We start from the raw sequence: 20090 nt of genomic DNA on the forward strand, positions 1-20090 counted from the left end.
GACATTCTGGGGTGCCTGGGTGGCTCAGTTGGTTATGTGTCTGACTTCAACTCAGGTCATAATCTCAGGGTCCTGGGATCGAGGTCCCATATTGAGCCCCACGTAGGGTCCATGCTCAGAGGGGAGTCTATTTCTCCCCCTCCCTCTGCCTCTCCCCCTGCTTGTGATCTCTCTCTCAAATAAGTAAATAAATAAAATCTTTAAAAAAATAAAATGGACATATATTTTGAGTTTCAAGTCAAATTATTTACTCTATTTAAGTAGGGCTTTGGCAGAGAACTATAAAATGCTAAAATCTTCAGGCAGGATTCAAGGAATATTCCAGAAATAATATGCTTATACTTTAACAGTATTAAAATCAAACTCTTTTTTAAATTAGGAAAATCTTTAATGTTGCATAGTAAATAGAAAGCTAAATAATCTCTAATTGAAAATATAATCTACTCACAGAGTCTTTTATTCAAATTGTATCCCAGAGTGGTTTAAGAACAGTTCTAGAAGTGGAATTGGGAAATAAGAGAGGTTGACTAGGGAAAAACAGTATCTACTTGGAGAGTATATTTAAAAAAATGATAATCCCTTTATAGTTCCAATACTATTTTCACATACATTATTTCTTTTGAGCTGCAGGTAAGACAGGACACAGATAAGGAAGTGCTATTTTTCCCATTCAAAGACAGGGACCAAAGTCAAGGAAGGTCAATCCACCCAAAGTCAAAAGCAAATCTGCAACAGAGTTGGGACTTGTAACTTGTATCCCCCCACACTCACCCCTACCCCATCCATTTCTGTTTCCACATTCAAAGATGAAAGAGAAACTCTTCTGCTGTTTCTCTTGCTGGTCATCTAAGCTCCCAAAGAAGTCACTAAAAAGATGTTCACATGTAATCTGTTATTTTAAATATATTCTTAATTTCAACCTGGCTCCAACTCCTCTCAAATTTATAAGACTTCACTAATGTGTAAGGTGATCAGCACTTTATGTGTTCATGATAGAGGTATTTACATACAATATTAAAGTGAAATCCAAGCAGAGAACTGTCATTTAAATGTGATTGTGAAATCCCTCAGAGAAAGAATCTCCATTGCTTCATCCATTTGAAATAGGGTTGATCATAAGCACTTTACTCCTATCCCAGGTGATGTGGGAGTCAGCTGGAGAGGGTCTGTGTATGGCTCCAGGAACATCTGTGTCCCCTGGGGAGACCTACACATTTTCTACAGGAAAAGAGAAACTTCTACTCCCAGGGAATATGTAGGACTTTGTTGAAGAAGTTACTGTGCTGCCACAGTTTCCCCAAGATCATCAATTTTTGGTAAACACCAACTAAAATGATCAGAGAAGAAAAAAAAGGCTAACAATCAAATATTAAGGAAGTCTTTGAAGGCTTTTCCAGAAGAATTGCCCCTCATCTTGGCAAATGGCAAATACATGGCTTTGCCTACATCATGACAATGTACCGTGGAACCAATATGTTCTTTCTGACCCATCCTTTAGCAATGCTGGGCTCTAAAAAAAGCTTACTACGAAAAATTCCAGACACTAAAGAAGAGGAGAAAGCACCCATCATTTCCCAGTTTCAGTAACTAACATTTGCCTGATTGATTGATTTTTAAAGATTTTATTAATTTGAGAGAGAGAGAGCACGCACAGAAGGAGAGGGAGAAGCAGGCTTCCCACTGAGCAAGAAGCCCAGCACGGAGTTTGATCCCAGGATCCAGAAATTATGACCTGAGCTGAAGGCAGATGCTTAGCTGACTGAGCCACCCAGGCGCCCCTTGTCCACTGATTTAATCTATTCCTGCCCCCTCCCTCGTTTTGCTACAGTACCTTAAAATATATCCCAGATTGTTGGGTCCCTATCGTCATGTCACTTCTCACAAATATACTTCAGTAGACATTTTTCTAAAAAAGAACATTTTCTTCCATTACTGTACAATGCTGTTACTACCCCCAACAAAATCAACACCAATTCCTCCATATCATCTACTACCCAGTGTTTTTTCAGATTTCCCAGATTGTTCCAAGATGTCTTTTTACAATTAATTTACTGAATTGATATCCAAACAAGGTTTGCATTTTGTAATTTCCCTTAAGCATCCTTTGATCTATAACAGACTTCCTCCCCTTTTTTTCCCACTTGCCATTGACTTGATCGTCAGGGAAACTGTCCTGTAATACATCTGAAGAGTCTGGATCGTACTCACTGTATCCTTTGATGGGAAAAATAATACTTAGGGATAGCAATCTCATGATTACAGGCGCTCCTTGCTGACTGGATTATCATTCTTTCTTGGCCTTTTGATCAGGCAGAACTAGGGAAATACATAGTTTTAAAAAGAAGCCAATAATGACTTCATACTAGTATTTCCCATTCAAATTTTAGATTACCAGAGCTTTAGTTAAATTATTTGATTTTATATTTGTACCTTTTCTCTAATTGTGAAAATCTTATTTCTTAACATTAATATAATATTCACTCAATCCTAGGATGTAGATATATTTTGTATTTGTATGTGGAACAGAGTTTCTCAGTAATGAGACCAATACTCTCGTGACAGCGACATTTTGATGAGCAGGACGGTACACGCCTGGCCTGAAACAGAAGTGCCGAATCCAGAGTTCTTCACCCCAGCACTACTGACATTTTGGGCCAGATAACGCTTTGTGGGGGCCTGTCCTATGCATCGTATGATGCTAGGCAGCATCTCTGGCCTTGCCTCACTAGATACCAGTAGCACTGCTCCCTATTACAACAAAAATTATTTGTTTTCAGACATTGCGAAATGTTCCCTGGGTAGTAAAATCCTCCCCAGTTGAGACTCACTGAACAGAAGTAAGTGACAGACATTAAATAGAGACAAACTGTCACATGCTCCACAGATGAACTCTCAAGGTTTCTTTTAACTCCAAAAAATAATTGAATTTGGTTACACCAAAGGTGGCATGTGATAGAAATTGTTCTGTATCTTGATCTTTTTCTGAACAAAACATTCTGAGCAGAAAGTTCATTCTTACTCCCTTGATAGCTGCGTATGTTCCATTTTGTGCATATGCTAATCTGTCCCTGTCACCCGGTGATGGGTATTTGGGTTATCCCTACTCTTGCTATTATGAATAACGTTGCAGTGAATAATGGTACACATACATCACTTTGTGTATTTGCCAGTGTATCTCTGGGATAGGTTCCTGGAAATAGAATTGCTAGGTCAAAGGGTTAATGTACATGAAATTATAGTAGAGATTGCCAAGTTTCCCTCCATAGAGGTTGTACATTTTGTATTCCCACTAGTGTCCTGCTTTCATTACTTAACATTATAGTGAGAACATTTCCAAAGTCATTAAATAATCCTTGAAAATTGGATTTTGTAATGGCTGTCCAAAATTCCCACATGTGAATATACCACAATTTAATCATTCCTTGCCTGTTGAACATATATGATGCTCCCAACTTTTCTCTATTATAAATAACACTGAAATGAACTTCCTTGAATAAAAATCTTTGACCAAAATTTGTTTTTTTTTTCTTTAGGACAGATTTCTGGAAGTAGGATTACCGTATAAAAGAACATGGATGGTTTTTAAGCTCCTTGCTACATACTGTCCAAGTCCATCTGTGAGGAGATACTACATTCTTATTAAGGCTATTGGAACAGACCTTTATCTTGGCTTCAGGGTCTTATATGAGGGAACAAAATTATCTGATTAAAGCAGAATGTCCTTCTGGGGGAAATAACTAAATGATACCAAACTATAATAAAACCCAATCTTAAGATCCCCAAAGAGATTCTTCATGGTTAGTTACTGGTAGTTCTCACCCATAGCATCTTTCAGGGCACAAGGCTATCGTTTACTACTCGTTAACTTACCATTTTCCATGGGGGGGGTCCATCTGTCTCAAAGGGTCGGTCATTTCTCCCTTCTCAGCAGTGAGACAGCGTGCAGCCTCTCCTCCAAGGGGCACCTCCCCTCATTTATAGCATCACAGAAAGGACCAGAAGGAAGCAAGAAATAACTGTGGCTATGTCATTCGATGTGTAAATCAGCAATGAGGAGAATAACAAATGTTGCACTTGTAATATATTATCATTAAAATAACAGCCATGGGGGCGCCTGGGTGGCTCAGTGGTTAAAGCCTCTGCCTTCAGCTCAGGTCATGATCTCAGGGTCCTGGGATCAAGTCCCGCATCGGGCTCTCTGCTCAGCGGGGAGCCTGCCTCCTCCTCTTTCTCTGCCTGCCTCTCTGCCTACTCGTCATCTATCTGTCAAATAAATTAAAAAAAAAAAAATAACAGCCATGTAAGAAATGTTTAGTGAGCACAATTAGGGCTAATTTGACCCGCCTCAATTGTTAAGTATGCACAAACTCAGGCCTAAGAGCCTAGAGGGAAACAAAATACTGAACAGGGTCATTAAGGCAAACACCATCTTTGAATGTCTATTTAACTTGATGGTAGTTTGTACAAATAAGGTGTGAAAATTTTATGTGTGAAGTATGATGAAGCTCATCTCCTACTTCCTTCTGCAGAAGGGCTAGAGAGTTCGCTATCCTTGTTAAAATTAAACACCACTGAGTATGACCAAACTTTGGATTAAAAACAAGCCTCAAGCCTAATATTCAGAAGAAAGCATAAGATCCAAGAGATTATTGCACTGGGAATGTTCAAGAACTTAAATAAGTAAGAACTTACTTAAAGTTATTACTTAAGTTCTTGAACTGACTTCGTCCTGTAGGAGCTGTCTCCTCTTTGATGAGATATTTCTATAAAAATGTGTGCATGGGATTGAAGAACTCAGTATACACAACCCCAGTTCGTTCCACAATCTCTCCATGCATCTCATGCCCTCTAGGGAAAAGCCTCATGCCTTCGCTATCATTACCCTCTAGATCGACATTTCTCTGAGTAGTCTGTCGTAAGTCAGTAAGCATTATCCAAGGATAGAATCTAGTGATCTAATAAGCTCAAGAGATACTGAATTAAAGATAGTTCAACTATCTTCTCAGATCTTCTCAGTGCCTTTAAGATGTTATTGTGTGTTGTGACTTTCCTAGAGAAGCTTCGAGAAAGTGCTGAGCAAGCAGTACTTTCTGTACTTATTTGACACTGGACTCCTTTCCTCAACGAGCATTTCACAATACCGGTTTTCCATTTGAGAATGCTTGGGAGACAGTGGTTTGCGTGAACTCACTCTGATGATCGCATCTTTTTCACTGCAATTGCATTCAGTCACGCTTGCAGGCTTTTTATTGTTCACTGTATTTTTGTGCCTACCAGCGGTCAAACTGTTTTGCTTGAAATTGCTTCTGTCCACATATAATGCCACTATCCCATGCAACAATATTGAGTTCCTCCACGTGAGGTTGATGGGTAATTCTAATACAACCAGGAAAGGGTGTGGTGCAGGACTGGGTAGGTGCAGTGGGGAAGGCACAGTACTGGCTGAGCAGGAGGTTGCTTACTAGTAACCTTGCCTTTGTCCCGTTCACCTCTTACTCCCATTTGCTTGGTTCCGTCAGACGGAAGTCTTTCATCCTGGCTCTACCATAGCATTACTCTTTCTTCTTAATGGTGCAGGCTGACTTGTGAACTGTAATTTTATTTTATTTTATTTTTTTTTAAAGATTTTATTTATTTATTTGACAGAGAGAGATCACAAGTAGACAAAGAGGCAGGCGGAGAGGGAGAGAGGGAAGCAGGCTCCCCGCCGAGCAAAGAGCCCGATGCGGGACTCGATCCCAGGACCCTGAGATCATGACCTGAGCCGAAGGCAGCGGCTCAACCCACTGAGCCACCCAGGCGCCCTGAACTGTAATTTTAAAACTAAATTTTATAAATTATACAATTAATATAACTGTTTTGTGGGAAATTTAAGAGCTGGAAAAAAACACTCATAATTTTACCACTGTGACACAGGTATTACTAGCCTTTTTGTATAGGCCTTCTGGTGAAAGTGGTTTTGTTATTATCATTTGTTGCCTGTGTAGCTTTCTGTGTAGCTTTTTTCTTCCCAAAGGGGAAATAGTTTTACTGCTTCAGCTCTGCAGAAAAGTAATACATGCTCATTAAAAACATAGTATATGCTTCAGTATTGCTTGAAACTGAACGGTCCCCTAGAGCTGTACCTTGGCAAATCTAAACCTTCCCAGAGTCTTGTGTGTGCAGTGTAGACACATACACACACACACAACACACACACGATAAAAAATGTCATCACCCTGTGGATGCATATTATTTTCTTATATGGCTTGTTTTATTTTTCCTTTTATTTCATATATTGTGGTCAAGTTTGAAAATCTACCCAATTCCATATAGAGTTCCACTGTATGGGTAGGCCATAATTGATTTGATTTTCCTTTTCTTTTTCTTGAGAGTTTTAATATGGCATCAACCTACTGGGTCATGCTCGCCCCACCATGACTCAGCTCCCAGCTCCGCCCCACAGATACTCTTAGGTGGGAAGTTTTTTTCCTTTACTGTCTGGCTGGAGTAGGGCAGGTTTTATCAAAAAAGGTTTTCATAGCCTTTTGGATAAAGAGAATGGGCTTTTGTCTGGGAACGTTAACAGGCGTCCCCAGTACCCTACTGGGGATATGTGAGAGGCTAAAAGAAAACCCACAGAAGCCACTGCCACATCATCCCTCAAGTCCCGAGGTGCCCAGCCTGTCCTTCTCCTCCTTTCTACCCTTCACCATTTCCTGGCATTTGTTTGCTGTATCGTGTCCAGGGATTTTTAATTCTGAGAGAGCAGGCTATTCTATCTTGGCCAGAAGTGAATGTCTCCTCTCTTCTCCTTGACTCCCTTTTATCTTTTATACATCTTAAACACAACGATTTTATGCTCCAGGTCAGTGGAATCTAACTCTGTTAGTTTCTCCTGCTTTCATTCATGATGGTTTGTTATAAAGGTCTTGTAATTTTAGATGGTGAGCTTGCATTTAATGAAGGGGACTCCGTCTGAGTCTTGCATGTGCCCTCTCAGAGAAAATTTGTATTTGACTGTGTTAAGCTTTAGACCCTTTTAAGCTAATCCTCAGCTTAAGGTCTCTCTGATCATGCCAATGAGGGTACGTATGTAGTTCTGAATTACGAAGGAAGACTTTTTCCTGAAATTCAAGACAGACAGCTTTTCTCTTCCTTTCTTGGTAGTGGACATATTTTTCTAACCCACCCTTTCCTAGAGGATGTGCCTCTAGTTGTTTTATGTAATGGGCCTTGATTCCACCTCTCATCTTGAATGGACCCAAGACCTTCCATGCTCCCCCACATGTAACTTTCAGATCCAAACTGTAACAAAGAGGCAAACACCCCAAGTCAGCCACAGCTTCAAGTTCATATGCTCAGTGTGGATTTTCAGCTTCTTCATTTTTAGTCCTCAAGAATTTTGGCCCTGCTTCCTTGTGGGCTCATTTATTGTGTTTTCAAAAAGTGTTTCCTATAATTCCTCATTTTAAAAAGGGGCTTTAAAACAAGAGATTTCTGGATATCTAGAGTTCTTCACTTTGCTGGAAACAATCTTCCTATTTTTAAAATAAATTATTGATAAAATATTTGCTGGTAAGAGTAATGGGAATATATCTTCTTTGATGATATTATAGTAATTAGAAGTAATTTTTAATCTTTATTATAAAGAAATGATGCTCTTAACCCAAATACCAGTAGGGCATACACTGAACTGATTGCTCCAGACTTTCCTAATGGAGACTCTTGTCTCAGGCTTGTGAATTCACACCTCAGGATAAGACGTCTCTGGAGATGAGAGGCTGGAGACTCCACATGGAGACATTTTTTCTTTTTTAAAAAAGATTTTATTTATTTATTTGAGAGAGAGAGAGAGAGAGCCTGTATTAGCAAAGGGAGGAGCAGAGAGAGAGGGGAGCAGTCTCCCCGCTGAGCAGGGAGCCCAATGCAGGGCTTGATCTCAGACCCTGAGATCATGACCTGAGCTGAAGGCAGACGCTTAACTGACTGAGCCACCCAGGCACCCCAAGACAACATCTTTCATCTTCAAAAGTATTTCCCAGCCAAGTGAATTTGATGAATCATCCCCTGAAATCTGTTTCCATTATTTTCACTAAGGATGAAAATAGAAAGTTTTATTCCCATTGCCCAAGTAGATGCTGATTTTCTCTATTAATAAGAACTCATGACTAGACAATCCTAATTTTCAACAAAACAGATAAACCTTCATAAATAAAGGCTGGGCTTTAAGAAAGCAGACCATTTTACATGAAGCCAATAGTCCTGCCCCAAAAGCTCATTCATTCCTCCAAGCTGTATTTATTGAGCACCTCTTCTGAGTATTCTGCTTGATGGATGGACGGGGAATTCAAGAAATCTGGTCCATGATCATTGGCCTCTGAAAGCTAGCTATCTGATGGGACATGAATGAGACATAAACACAAATCATTTGAGATGGGGAGATAGCCAGTACTATGCGAATGGTACAAAAAATAAGTAAAATGCACTTGTACAGGGAAGAGGCCATTTCGGAGAACAGAAAAAGAACAGAAAAGAAAGAACAGAAAATTTAAAAGAAAAAAAAAAACAACCTTTATGGACCAGAGCACACTTGAACTGGGCTTGTAAAAATGGCTCTTGGTAGACAAAGTGGACGAAAATCGCCTGAGTAGAAGCTCAAAGAGGATGGCAAAACGCAGATTCCAAGAACAGCAAATGGACCAGCTTGGCCCTCGTGGGAAATGTAGCTAAAAGTCAGCGTATGCGAGGTTCACTGTGGGAGACAAAGTAACCTCGCCAATAAATAAAGACCAATAACCTCGCTTTATTCTTTGGCTCCCTGTTATCTGCTACAGAATAAGCAGTTCCTTATTCTGCTCTTCAAGGGCAGCCATGATCATTACCTTTTTGTGGCTTGCGGACATACTAGAAAGGCTGCTTACAAAATGGAAGGTTCCTTTTCCTCCCGCCATGCCGAGACGGTTTGAACTTAGTGTGTTTTAGCTATTGAATGAATGAAATAGAATTACGTTCTGTTTCAAAATTCTGTAACATCTGGAATTAACTCTGTTCCAGGAACCACACAGTTTAACAGGGCAGACAGGCAAAGGGGAGGCCCTGAGTTCAGGTTTGGAGCAGACGCCCGGGGGCTTGGAAGCAAGGCCTCAGGGCCCAGGCGACTGTCCGGGAGGCCAGTGAGCATAGGCCCAGCAGCCCAGGCCTGAGGCCTTGTGAGGCTCCGCTGTGTCTCATGTCACTCTAGCTAGTTGCTTTTGCCTTCCAAGGTGATGAAGGTACCAGAGTAGCAAAATAGAGGACACATGAGAACGGAATAACTAGTCGAAAATCAAAGTGTAAGAGCTAAAGGGAGTGTTTTCTGGTTGCCACACATTAAATTTTTTCATATAACTATATTGGCATAAAGAATAATTCCTGGGTACATTCCATTTGTCCTTTGTTTCCTCCCTTGTATGATTATATGATTATTGATGTCATTAAAAGTGCATTCATCAGACCTGGCTGTCAGAGAGTTGCACTTATTTTGTGCCCACAAGCAGTTTTGAGGTAAATCTCTTGCTTTAGGGCATTAGTTGATCAATACAGACATCTATAGTGAGGTATTGTTTCCCACCTCCTGCATGACTCCATTTTCCTAAGACATTCTGGGGATCTGGTCTTCCTTTCAATAAGAAGTCACTCTAGATGGGATGGGGAGACCCAGGAGAAGGTACCCTACAAAAGAACATTTCTTCTGCAGTCCCCTGCCTTTGCAGGAGGGGCAGCTGGTCCAGGGAGAGGCGTTGAAAAGAAATATGCCAACTGCCTGTCACCCCCAGCTCTATAATTTCCTTCAGGATAGTCTGTTTCCTTCCTGGGTTTTTGTCCGATCTCAAGTCCCATTTTTATCTTTGATATTTATAGGACCAACATTCTCGCAGTCCAAAGCCAAAACCTCCCCAGTATTGCCTCTAGTTACTTATAAGGAAGAATCTGTCTCATTAAATTCTGTATTTTGAAGACTTAGCACTGATAACACACTTGGCAATGGTCAGTATTGCTGAACTGAACTCCTAAAATGTGAGTTTAATGGTTTCTCCTCTGTTAAAATTTCCTTCTTGCCCTCCTTTCCTTTCCCACTTTCTCCTCCCATTCAGCCACAACTCTCTGCTGTCTCAATCCGCTCTGGGTTCATTCAGACACACCAGGTATTCGATTTCATCTTCTTGGAGCCTGGTCTGCCAGAACCTTCTTTTAACACCAAACTGACCTGATGTTCCTCTGCACCCAGTAAATAAGGAGACCCAGGGAGCTCACCTCATCATCCTGGAGATTTCCTTTCCTCTCTGTTTCTTGAATCCCACGAAGCCCTTTGGTTTGGTTTATGCTCTCCCTTTGGTCTTCTAGTACTTTCCTGAGAAAGGGTGTACGGGAAGTACGTACTCGCAGGCTTTGCATTTTGAACATAACTTATGTCTGTCCCTTAGTTGTTTAAGATGTAGACTTCTACATTGGAAATTATTTTTCCTCAGAAGTTTGAAGGTGTCACTCTATTTTTTCTTACTGTCTTGCATTGCTGATGAGAAGACTTATTACTGATCCTTTGTCTGTAACCTGTTTTTTGTCTCTGGAAGCTTTTACAATCCTCTTTGTTCCTGGGGTCCTGAGACTTCACCATGATCGGAGTCGGCAGTCTGCTTACAGTCACGGTGCTGGCATGAGACCAGAACCCGAGCCACAGGCCCTGGGCTCTCACCATTTGGGTTCAAGTCCCCTGCCACCGTTCTCTAACTTTCTTACCTCAGGCAAGCTACTCAACCTCTGTGCCTCAGTTTCTTCACCTTAAAATGGCTTAAAAAATAGTACCTACCTTGTAGGGCTGTTGTGAGAATTCAGTGAGTTATTATCTATAAAATGCTGAAGCCAGTGCCTGCCGCTTAGAACTACTCCATAAGCAACAGTTTTTATTCATATTTCAAATACAAAAAAAAAAAAAAAGTTTCCTCAACTTGTGCAACATTTCCTTGACCCTGTGCCTTGAATAGAAATCTTGGCCTTGAGACGGGGAGTGGCTACACAGAGGGAGAGGGTCTGGGTCTCAGATGTGAAATGAAATTTCAATAGGGCAAGTACGGTAAAGAACAAAGCGGATGCAAAAAAGCAAGAGGTGATTGTTATGGCTGCGGAAGCACCCCCAGACTCTGGATTCTCAGCTCAGGACTAGAGGAATAATAAGTAAAGAAAAAATAGAATCTCTGAAGAAATCTAGTCACCCCAAATTAGGACTCACATATGCTCCCTGAAAGGGTGTTTTCATTTTCTGATGCAAAAGGGACTATCAGGACAGAGATTCAGAATGAGAGTAAGAAGAACAGGAACATCTGTGTCTTTATGAGTGAGAGACATCTGCTGATACAGAAAGGCATCACCTAATTTCTGTACCAGGAAATCAAATAGATGTTGCCCTCCCGTCTAGGAACCTGAAATTTTAACATATAAAGAGTTTACAAACTTACACATAAAATCATCTATTAATAGGAATGGTAATTCAAGGTAACTAAAGAGCCCCAGTTAAAAAGGGGAAGCTCTACCTTACCAAATAGTGCCAAATAATACATTTGGAATGAAAAAAAAATTTAAATCATGATTTTGCGCCACTCTTATGAAATAACCAATTCAAAGATCATTAACAGAAGCTAAAACCACTAGTTGAAAGAGGATGGGAAAAGAGGTATGTACACAGTGCCAAAGTATTGTACATAGGATACTTATTACTTTATAGTGGAGGTCAACAGATGATCCCAGTAATTGAACAGCACATCACTAATTGTGAGACATGCTAACATGTGGATCCCGACATAATGAATTTGAAAAACGTATCATCATCTGTGAAATATACTTGCCAAAAATCATTACCCTGATTCTAATTAAACTTTTAATCTAAATTCCATCTTAGAGGACAGGGCAATGATACTGTGAGGAAAACATCAGGAGAGTCCAGTATGTGCCTTATCTTGGTCAAGGCAAAGTCTAAAGAAATGGCAAGGAGACTGGTCTAGATTATAAGAGATTTGAGATATAACGAAATGTAATGCATGATTCTTGATTAGATTTGGGTTGGAAAAGATATTTCCGGGATCACTGGAGAAATCTGAATATGGAATGAGCATTAGACATATTATGTAATCAGTGTTAATTCTGTTGGGTGTCATAGTAGTACTGAAGCTATGTAAGAAAATGTTCTTACTGGGGGAAATGCATGCTAAGGCATTTAGGGGTGGGGTCTCATGACGTAATTTGAAATGATTCGGCTGGATAAACAGATACGAAGCAGATACGACAAAATGTTAATTACTGCTGAGTCAAGATGGAAGGTTTGTGGATAACCATTGCTTTATTCCACTTTTCTGTTTGGAAATTTTATATTAAGAAGGTTAGGGAATTGGCTTGCAGATGCAAAATTGTATAAACCTGGCCTGACAGTGTTTTGGGAGAGGGAGGCATGCAGGGCTCAAAGGGCCACATTTCCGTTGGGCACACTGGAAGGAGCTTTGCTCTTTTGAATTCTGCAGAGCAATGGCGTGAGACAGTCATTCACTCCAGAATGTGAGAGAGTTTGGGAAGAATTAATGTACTTCCCAGAGTGCCCAAATTATTGTCAGGAATAATAACTCACTGGCAGCATCAGACTGAATAATTCATGGTACTAAAGCAATGGGAATGCTCACGTGTGGTGGTTGTTAGTTGGAATTTTCCCCCAAATTAAGTCACTTAAAAATTCTTTTACCTAAGGTATTTTGGGGATGTATTTTCTTTTCTTTCTTTCTTTTCTTTTCTTTTTTTTTTTTGGCCAAGTCTTTCTCCCAAACAACGTGAGGTAATTGTCCGTTTCACTCAGGTACAAATGTAAAGTTAAAATGCAGAACTGCTTCCTAAGAGGCTAAACTGTTCTTTAAAATGTTGTTGCTTAAGAAGGGAGTTGACTGCTCTAACCGGTTCCTCTGTTTCCCACATGATCTCAGGGAGCTGGACTGTGCCATGTTACGCCGCCTGGAGAAGAGGATACTGGTTGATCTCCCCAGTCGGGAGGCCAGGCAGGCCATGATCCACCACTGGCTGCCCCCCGTGAGCAAGAGCAGAGCCCTGGAGCTGCGCACGGAGCTGGATTACAGTGTGCTGAGCCGGGTAAGCTGCCTGGAGGGCGCACCTGCAGGCCAAGCAGCTGCCGCTTGAATCTTCTGAGCAGGGTTCTTGTGAGCTGGTTTGGGGCATATTCCTGGAGTCACTTAGAAAAGACTCGAGCTGCCCCAGCAATGCAATGCACCTCTCCTTCGTGAGTGAGCTCTCTGTTCCTCAGAAACATTCAAGCAAGACAAATAGTATGATGTAGAGGAAACAGCATAGGGTTTTGACTCAGAGAACTATGTTCACATCCTGGTCTTGCCCCTTATTAGCCGTGAGGTCTCAGGAAAACCACTGACTTTCTCAGCCTGTTTCCTCATCTGTGAAATGGGTAACCGATATGCCACGAAGGATTACTGTGATGATTCAAGTCTTTCACACATGGAAATGGAGGTACATGTCTGCCCCCCTCACCGTCACTGGTGTCACTCACTGCCTCCTCTGAGTGGACCCCGGAACGAACACATCCTCTGGTCATCTGCATGATGTTCTCTGAGGTTCCTCAAAGGCAGGTATGATCTTATTCACAAGAACAAAAGTGTCTACCAAATTTGGTCATGCTTGGATGTGGGCACAGGGGCCCCATTAGGCTACCGTGGATAGTCTAGTCTTTCACCAGCACCTTCCAGCGTGGATCTGGATGGGGTCAGGAAGCTGTTTATGCTCCAGCTTCTCAGGTCACCAAACACATAAGCAGCCCCAGACATTACAGATCTGGGAATCTGCGTGGTGTTTGTGGCAGACAGAGACAGGTTCTAAACGGGGCCTCTTTTTATTTATTTAAGTTCAGTTAGCCAACATATAGTACATCACTCGTTTCTGACATAGTATTCAATGATTCATTGCTCGTGTACCGCGTCTTGCCTGTGAGAGCGTAATCACCACCGGCACTGCGCCTGCTGACCCATGGCTGCTCTGCGGCTGTTTCAGGAGACGGAGGGCTACTCGGGCTCAGACATTAAGCTCGTCTGCAGGGAAGCAGCCATGCGGCCTGTGAGGAAGATCTTCAGTGCCCTTGAAAATCACCAGTCAGGTATGGTTGGGATCACAGTGGGGGTGCTCTGGGAGAGAAAGCTCTTTAAAAACCCAACTCTCACCAGCAGATGGAGCCTTGCTCCTGTTCTTGGTTGCTCTTTGCGCTTGCAAACGTTCTTTGGTCCAACTGTCCTCTGCGTACTCCACTTATTTCTCCTCTGGTGTTCTGTTTTGGATCAACTTCACTCCAGCTGATCAACTCCTTAAGGCTCAGGCTTTTATTTCTTTGGCACACTATGATGTGGGCGGGATCCATCTGCTGCACTGTGTTACTCTTAAACACTGCTTTGATAGGGAGACATTTAAGTCATATTTTTTTATCGGGCTTCAGGGGCTGAGTTGCACATTAAAGAATTCCTTCCCCAGCTCTCTTTAGTCTTGCCTTTTGCTGCATTAACGATTAAGAATGCTGCATTATGCATTGTCTTGAAAAAAGGTCTATTAGCATTTCAAGAGCGCTGATCCCGGTAAGGTCAATTACTGTGCTGTTGTGTTTTTGATCCAGAGAGCAGCAATTTACCTGGAATCCAGCTGGATACAGTGACCACTGCTGACTTCTTAGATGTGCTAGCTCACACCAAGCCTTCAGCAAAGAATCTGACTCAGAGATACTCAGCCTGGCAAAGTCAGTTCGAGTCTGTATGAAATCACACCGACCCTGACCGGGCCACAGAGACCACCATGGAGGCCTTGCCATTTATTAGTGTAAGCAGGAGAAGAACACGATGGTTGGGAGAGAAAAGAAAAAATTATACTTGAAGACTGAGTTCATATGAACAACTCGACTGTTTTGGAAATGAGAGATGTTTTTGTTAATCTTTCCTGCCTGATGCCAGCAGAATATGGAAGATGTCAGTTACAGGTATACAGGCTATTAGTCGCGCAATGCAGACTTCTCCCCCTTCCACTGAGACTCCCTACACTTTGATGAACGATTTCTTACGGTGTTCCGTGTTTGTGAATTGGTATTTTCATTCTGAAGAAAAAGATGTACTGTTGGAAGCTGTGCTGGAATGCACAGTGCTTCCAAGTCGAGGGGGCCCCTTAGAAGCGAAGCGTGACAGACCATCTGGCCAATTGACGGGCTTGAGGGGGGTTAAGAATGGGTGCGGGGAAGGACACATGGTGTTTTTTTCTGACGATGCCCTGAGTGTCATCAGCTCTCCCTGACTCTGACCCAACCAGTATGATCAGCAGCAAAGCCCCAGCAGACTAGCTCCCCGACAGAGGTCTGGGGGAGGGGCTTCGGGAGCCTCAAGCCACCAGCTCCCAGTCCCCGAGTTCCTAACATCTTCCGACTCTTCACAGCACGTGTGCTCTGCCCTCTCCTGATGGCCACAGCTCCTCAGTGGATCCACAGCTTAGGGAAGGGAAGCCCCAGGGCAGTCATCCTGGGGCTTCCCTTCCCTTAGGCTCCCCTGCATCTCCTTATGGGGTTAACAGAAGCAGTTACCTCAGAAACTCGTGATCTGGGCCACCTACTTTAAACCCTTGAAAAATGCCACTAAGTGATGCCACCACCCCTCTTCCCCGCTAGAACTTACCTGTGGTTGTCCCTTCCTTCTTCCCTTACTCACCTCATTTTCTTCATCCCTCTGCAAGGCACACTCCTCCCTGAAGAAAAACTTGCAGGAAAAGGGGTATTTTGGATAGCTAAACATTCCAAAGGACTTTATCCTAATTTTAAACAAAAACAAAGCATTTGGGGGGTACTGATTATTTTGAGAATATTCTGAAATGCCTTTTAAAAATGCCATTTCATGGGTAATGTAGTCAAACAGAAAATACACCATATATAACAAATTAAAAATAAAAAAGACATTTCATCTTAGTATATGCTCAACTTAAGCTTCTTCATGATCATGAAAGTCTTATAATATCCAACACCAGCATTACCCTAGATGTAGACATCTCTAAATGGTCTCAGACATCTGCTTCCCGTGTTTGGGGGTCATTTTTTCCTTCCTCCCTCCCTCCCTCCCTTTCTTTTCTTCCTTTTTCTTCTTTTCCTCCCTTCCTTCATTTTCTTTCTTTCCTTCCTTTTTTCTTTCCCCTTTTCCTTTTCTTTCCTCCCCCCTTTTTAAAAAAAGAGTTTATTTGTTTATATGACAGAGAGAGATCACAAGTAGGCAGAGAGGCAGGCAGAGAGAGAGAGAGGAGGAAGCAGCTCCCTGCTGAGCAGAGAGCCCAATGTGGGGCTCGATCCCAGAACCCTGGGATCATGACCCGAGCCAAAGGCATAGGCTTTAACCCACTGAGCCACCCAGGTGCCCTTTCCTTCCCTTTTCATTTTTTCTTTCCTTCCCTTCTTTCCCTTCCCTCTTTCCTTCCTTTCCTCTTTTCTTTCCTTCCTTTACTTTCTCTTTCCTTTCTTTTCTTCCTCCCTCTTTCTGTTCTTTTTAAAGATTTTATTTGACAGAGAGAGAGAAGCACAAGCAGGGGGAATGGCAGGCAGAGGGAGAAGCAGGTTCCCCGCTAAGCAGGGAGCCCGATGCAGGACTCAATCTCAGAACCCTGGGATAGTGACCTGAGCTGAAGGCAGTTGCTTAGCCAACTGAACCAGCCTCAGCTCAGGTCACTATCCCAGGGTCATTTTCTTTGTCAGGTTGTTAGTGGGTATTTCTTGCTGCCATTAGTCCATCCACTTGTGGCCACTACCATCCTTTCTGATTTCATAAAATCTCAATTGGATGGAACCTCAATTGTTGTTGCTAACTTGTTGTGATTAGAAGTAGGTATGTTTGTGTGTGTGTACTTGAAAGTGAACAGGTAAAGGGGCAAAGCCCCTTTGGATAAAAGCTTTGTAACAATGTTTGGCCCCTTTTAGCTTACTGCTCTTTCCTTATTCCAGTCAGCGTAAGCATGGTTTTGCCATCCCTCACAGCAAATACACACAACCCCACACACAGCTGACTATGTACCTGACACACCCCCACATCCTTCCTCCATTCCTCCTGACAATCTTCAAGTTCATCTTCGTAATACTTCCATTTACTTCAATTGCATATTCAGTCCTCCTCTTTCCCTTGGAAAATATGTCTCCAAATAATAACTCAAGTATGTTTGTGAGTCATGCTGTATTTCATTGACTCCTTTATCCATTTTATACACTATCTAATGACTTCCTGCTTTGGATGAAATGAAATGTAGCTCTTTCATCCCTCTGCTGTGTTTCCATCATCACCAAATAATTATGATTTTACGTTTACCCAATAATCGGTGTTTCTGTGGGAATGTGTACTGTTCACGCAGAGCCCCTAGTGAATCAAAATTACAATTCCTTTATATGTTGGTTTTGTCTTCCCAGGAATTAGTAAGTGCCTTGCCAGTATCAGATAGACTGTCAATTGCATTCCCATATCCGCTGGTCCTGGTGTTTTAAGGGGAAAGGAACCAAGAACCTTGATAGAACAAACAGAGATGTACCTAGCCCCCATTTGCAGCCCTGTAGCTCATCCTGGCTCGCTACCATGCCCGTTGTCCCCAAAGCCTTCACTTTCATGTTTCACTGCCAATTGCATTCCCATATCCTCTGGTCCTGGTGTTTTAAGGGGAAAGGAACCATGAACCTTGATAGAATAAGCAGAGATGTACCTAGCCCCCATTTGCAGCCCTGTAGCTCATCCTGGCTCGCTACCACGCCCGTTGTCCCCAAGGCCTTCACTTTCATGTTTCCTGGGATTCCAACCATTTTGTTTACCAGCTTCAAATCTCACTCCTACCTCACACCTCACCTCTCTCTACCTAGTCTCCAAGACTTCAATCTTTGAGTTTCTACAGGATGAGTTTTGGTTGTCTTTCTTTGCATGGATTTTTGTTATCAACAACCTATCCATGTTCCATCCTTCAAATTATTGTACCCTCTCATCCACTTGTGCCCATCTCTCCTCTTGTGGGTTCTCCTTGTGAGTTTATACCTTCTTTATTCCTTTACTTTGATTTTAGTGGGGCTCTGAGAAAGAGAGACCAACCAAGACATATGATTAGTTTATGTTTAGAGCCTCTATTATTTAAAAAGTAGATCAGAAGTACATCTAAGTTTATAGGGATATAGGAACCTGGCCTATTTTCAGAGGAAAATGTAACTTCATCCAACATGTGGTACACTTTCTCCTAAAGCAGAAGTCACAATGCCTGTAGAACACAGGTAAGTAAGCTGGGTATAGGACAAGGAAGAGGAGGGGCTATGATGGAGGGTGAGACTACCTGAACGACACAGCAGTGGTGCAGCTCCCACAACTTAGACACTGGGACCCAACACTGCCGATCTTTCAGTCTTCCTAGGAAAACCTATAGTAACTGATCTGCATTTGAGATCTCCTGATACCCAGATGTTGGCCACTACGGCTAAGTATCTACATTAGGATTCAAGGCCTGTCCCTGCATTTCATTCAGGTCATCATCAAGAGCCTGGTGGACTTCTACTTACCTACTGGACTGTAATCTACTTATCTAAAATAAGGCCCTCCCTCGTTTTTCGTCCTTCATGGAGCCATACAGCTATTGTGTTACAAAGTTGTGCGTACGTTTTAGCGTCTTGCACCCAAAATGTTAGCCCCAGGGCTGTGATACTTTTATCACTGCCAGTGAATGAAGCCAACATTCTTGACGATGGAGCGCTGTGTCTGCTTCCCACGCAAGAAGCTGTGATGACTGTTCCAAAGCACTTAGGTCACTGCACTCGACCTCTTCTCTGAGAGCACTTACACAACACACCTTTTACTTTACCCACAGTTGGTGTTTCATAATTTGGTTTTCTCGGGCACACTAGCTGGTGAAACAAACAGGAGTTGCGATGGGTAGGACGTGAAGGTGGGCACTGAAAAGAGTAAGATATTCAAAATTGCTGGATTTTAACAGATACAGAACTTAAATGATAAATGATTTCTGGTGCTCTGGTGTCTTGTTTGGTTGTCCCTTAGAGAGAGCGGCATGCTGTGGGGTAGTCGGCCTTGATGGCTGGCATGACAAAGTCAGAAAAGGTCCTATGCATTTATGCCGAAGGAAAGTTTTTGGGACTACGTCAAAGGAACCTGGTAACACAAAAGTGGCTTTACGCAAGCAACCGCTGATATGAGAAAGGGATTCTGCTGTTCTAGGCAAAGTGTTTCGGGGAAAAGAGACCAGTGCACTTTAAAAAATTCCTTACTGTAGAGGCCCAAGGATTTCAGTTTCATCCTACGTGAACCACCACTGATCTCAAAGCAGATGAACACAACACATACAGGTGTGTTTCTGACTTCCTGGTCCAATGTGGTACAGTAATTTTTGAACGTGGGGTTGAGAGCGAGGTGATGACACTATCCTTCCGAGGGAGTTTCTGACATCCATGGCTACAAGTGCTCAGTGTTCCCGATCAGCTCCAACAGATGCAGGACAGTAGGCAGAAGAGCTAGAGCAAAACCAGCCAGTTTTGGAGGGAGGAGAGTGCAGCAGTGGGGCAGCCATCGGTCTCTACCACTGGACTGGTGTTCCGCCTTCTTCCACACCCAGCACACACCTGGCTTCTGGCAGATGCTCAGTAATCTTCTCCTGACACTGAGTGTTCCTTACTGCCCTTTCTCGTCCCCAAATGGCGCTTGGTCCCTTTTCTGGGCCTAGGAGAGGATTATAGTAAAACTGATGCAAACACTGCCCTCAAGGTCATACCATTGAAGAAAGCCCTTTAAATGGGATGGCTGGAAAAACGAAGTCTTTTGGGGACTTCAGTTATTAAATCTCCTCCATGAGGCCCACAGCAGACCAACCAGCTATGCTGGGAATGTTTATAGTAACCTGGATCTAAAACCAGATTTTCATTTATCCTCATGAACCTCACTGTGGACAGGTCAGTTAACAAGCCCTACATAATGCTTGTTAAATAAAACAAGAAACAAAGATTTTAATGGCCCAATACGGCCAAACTAGAATGCAGG

The 20090-nt window shown here is 42.4% G+C and overlaps 1 protein-coding gene across 1 annotated transcript in view; it reads left to right on the forward strand.

The window, feature by feature from the left end:
• Positions 1–19361, forward strand: part of LOC111142605 (katanin catalytic subunit A1 like 2) — a 43525-nt gene extending 24164 nt beyond the window's left edge. Inside the window, exons 12-15 of the mRNA XM_022495906.1 lie at positions 12981–13143; positions 14071–14173; positions 14681–14800; positions 19330–19361. Coding sequence (XP_022351614.1) covers positions 12981–13143; positions 14071–14173; positions 14681–14800; positions 19330–19361 — 418 coding nt within the window. The remainder of the gene's footprint in view (positions 1–12980; positions 13144–14070; positions 14174–14680; positions 14801–19329) is intronic.
• Positions 19362–20090: the final 729 nt, after the last annotated feature.

The sequence above is a fragment of the Enhydra lutris genome, unplaced genomic scaffold (genome assembly GCF_002288905.1).
Source record: "Enhydra lutris kenyoni isolate GAN:26980312 unplaced genomic scaffold, ASM228890v2 scaffoldscaffold8, whole genome shotgun sequence".
NCBI classification, from domain to species: domain Eukaryota; kingdom Metazoa; phylum Chordata; class Mammalia; order Carnivora; family Mustelidae; genus Enhydra; species Enhydra lutris.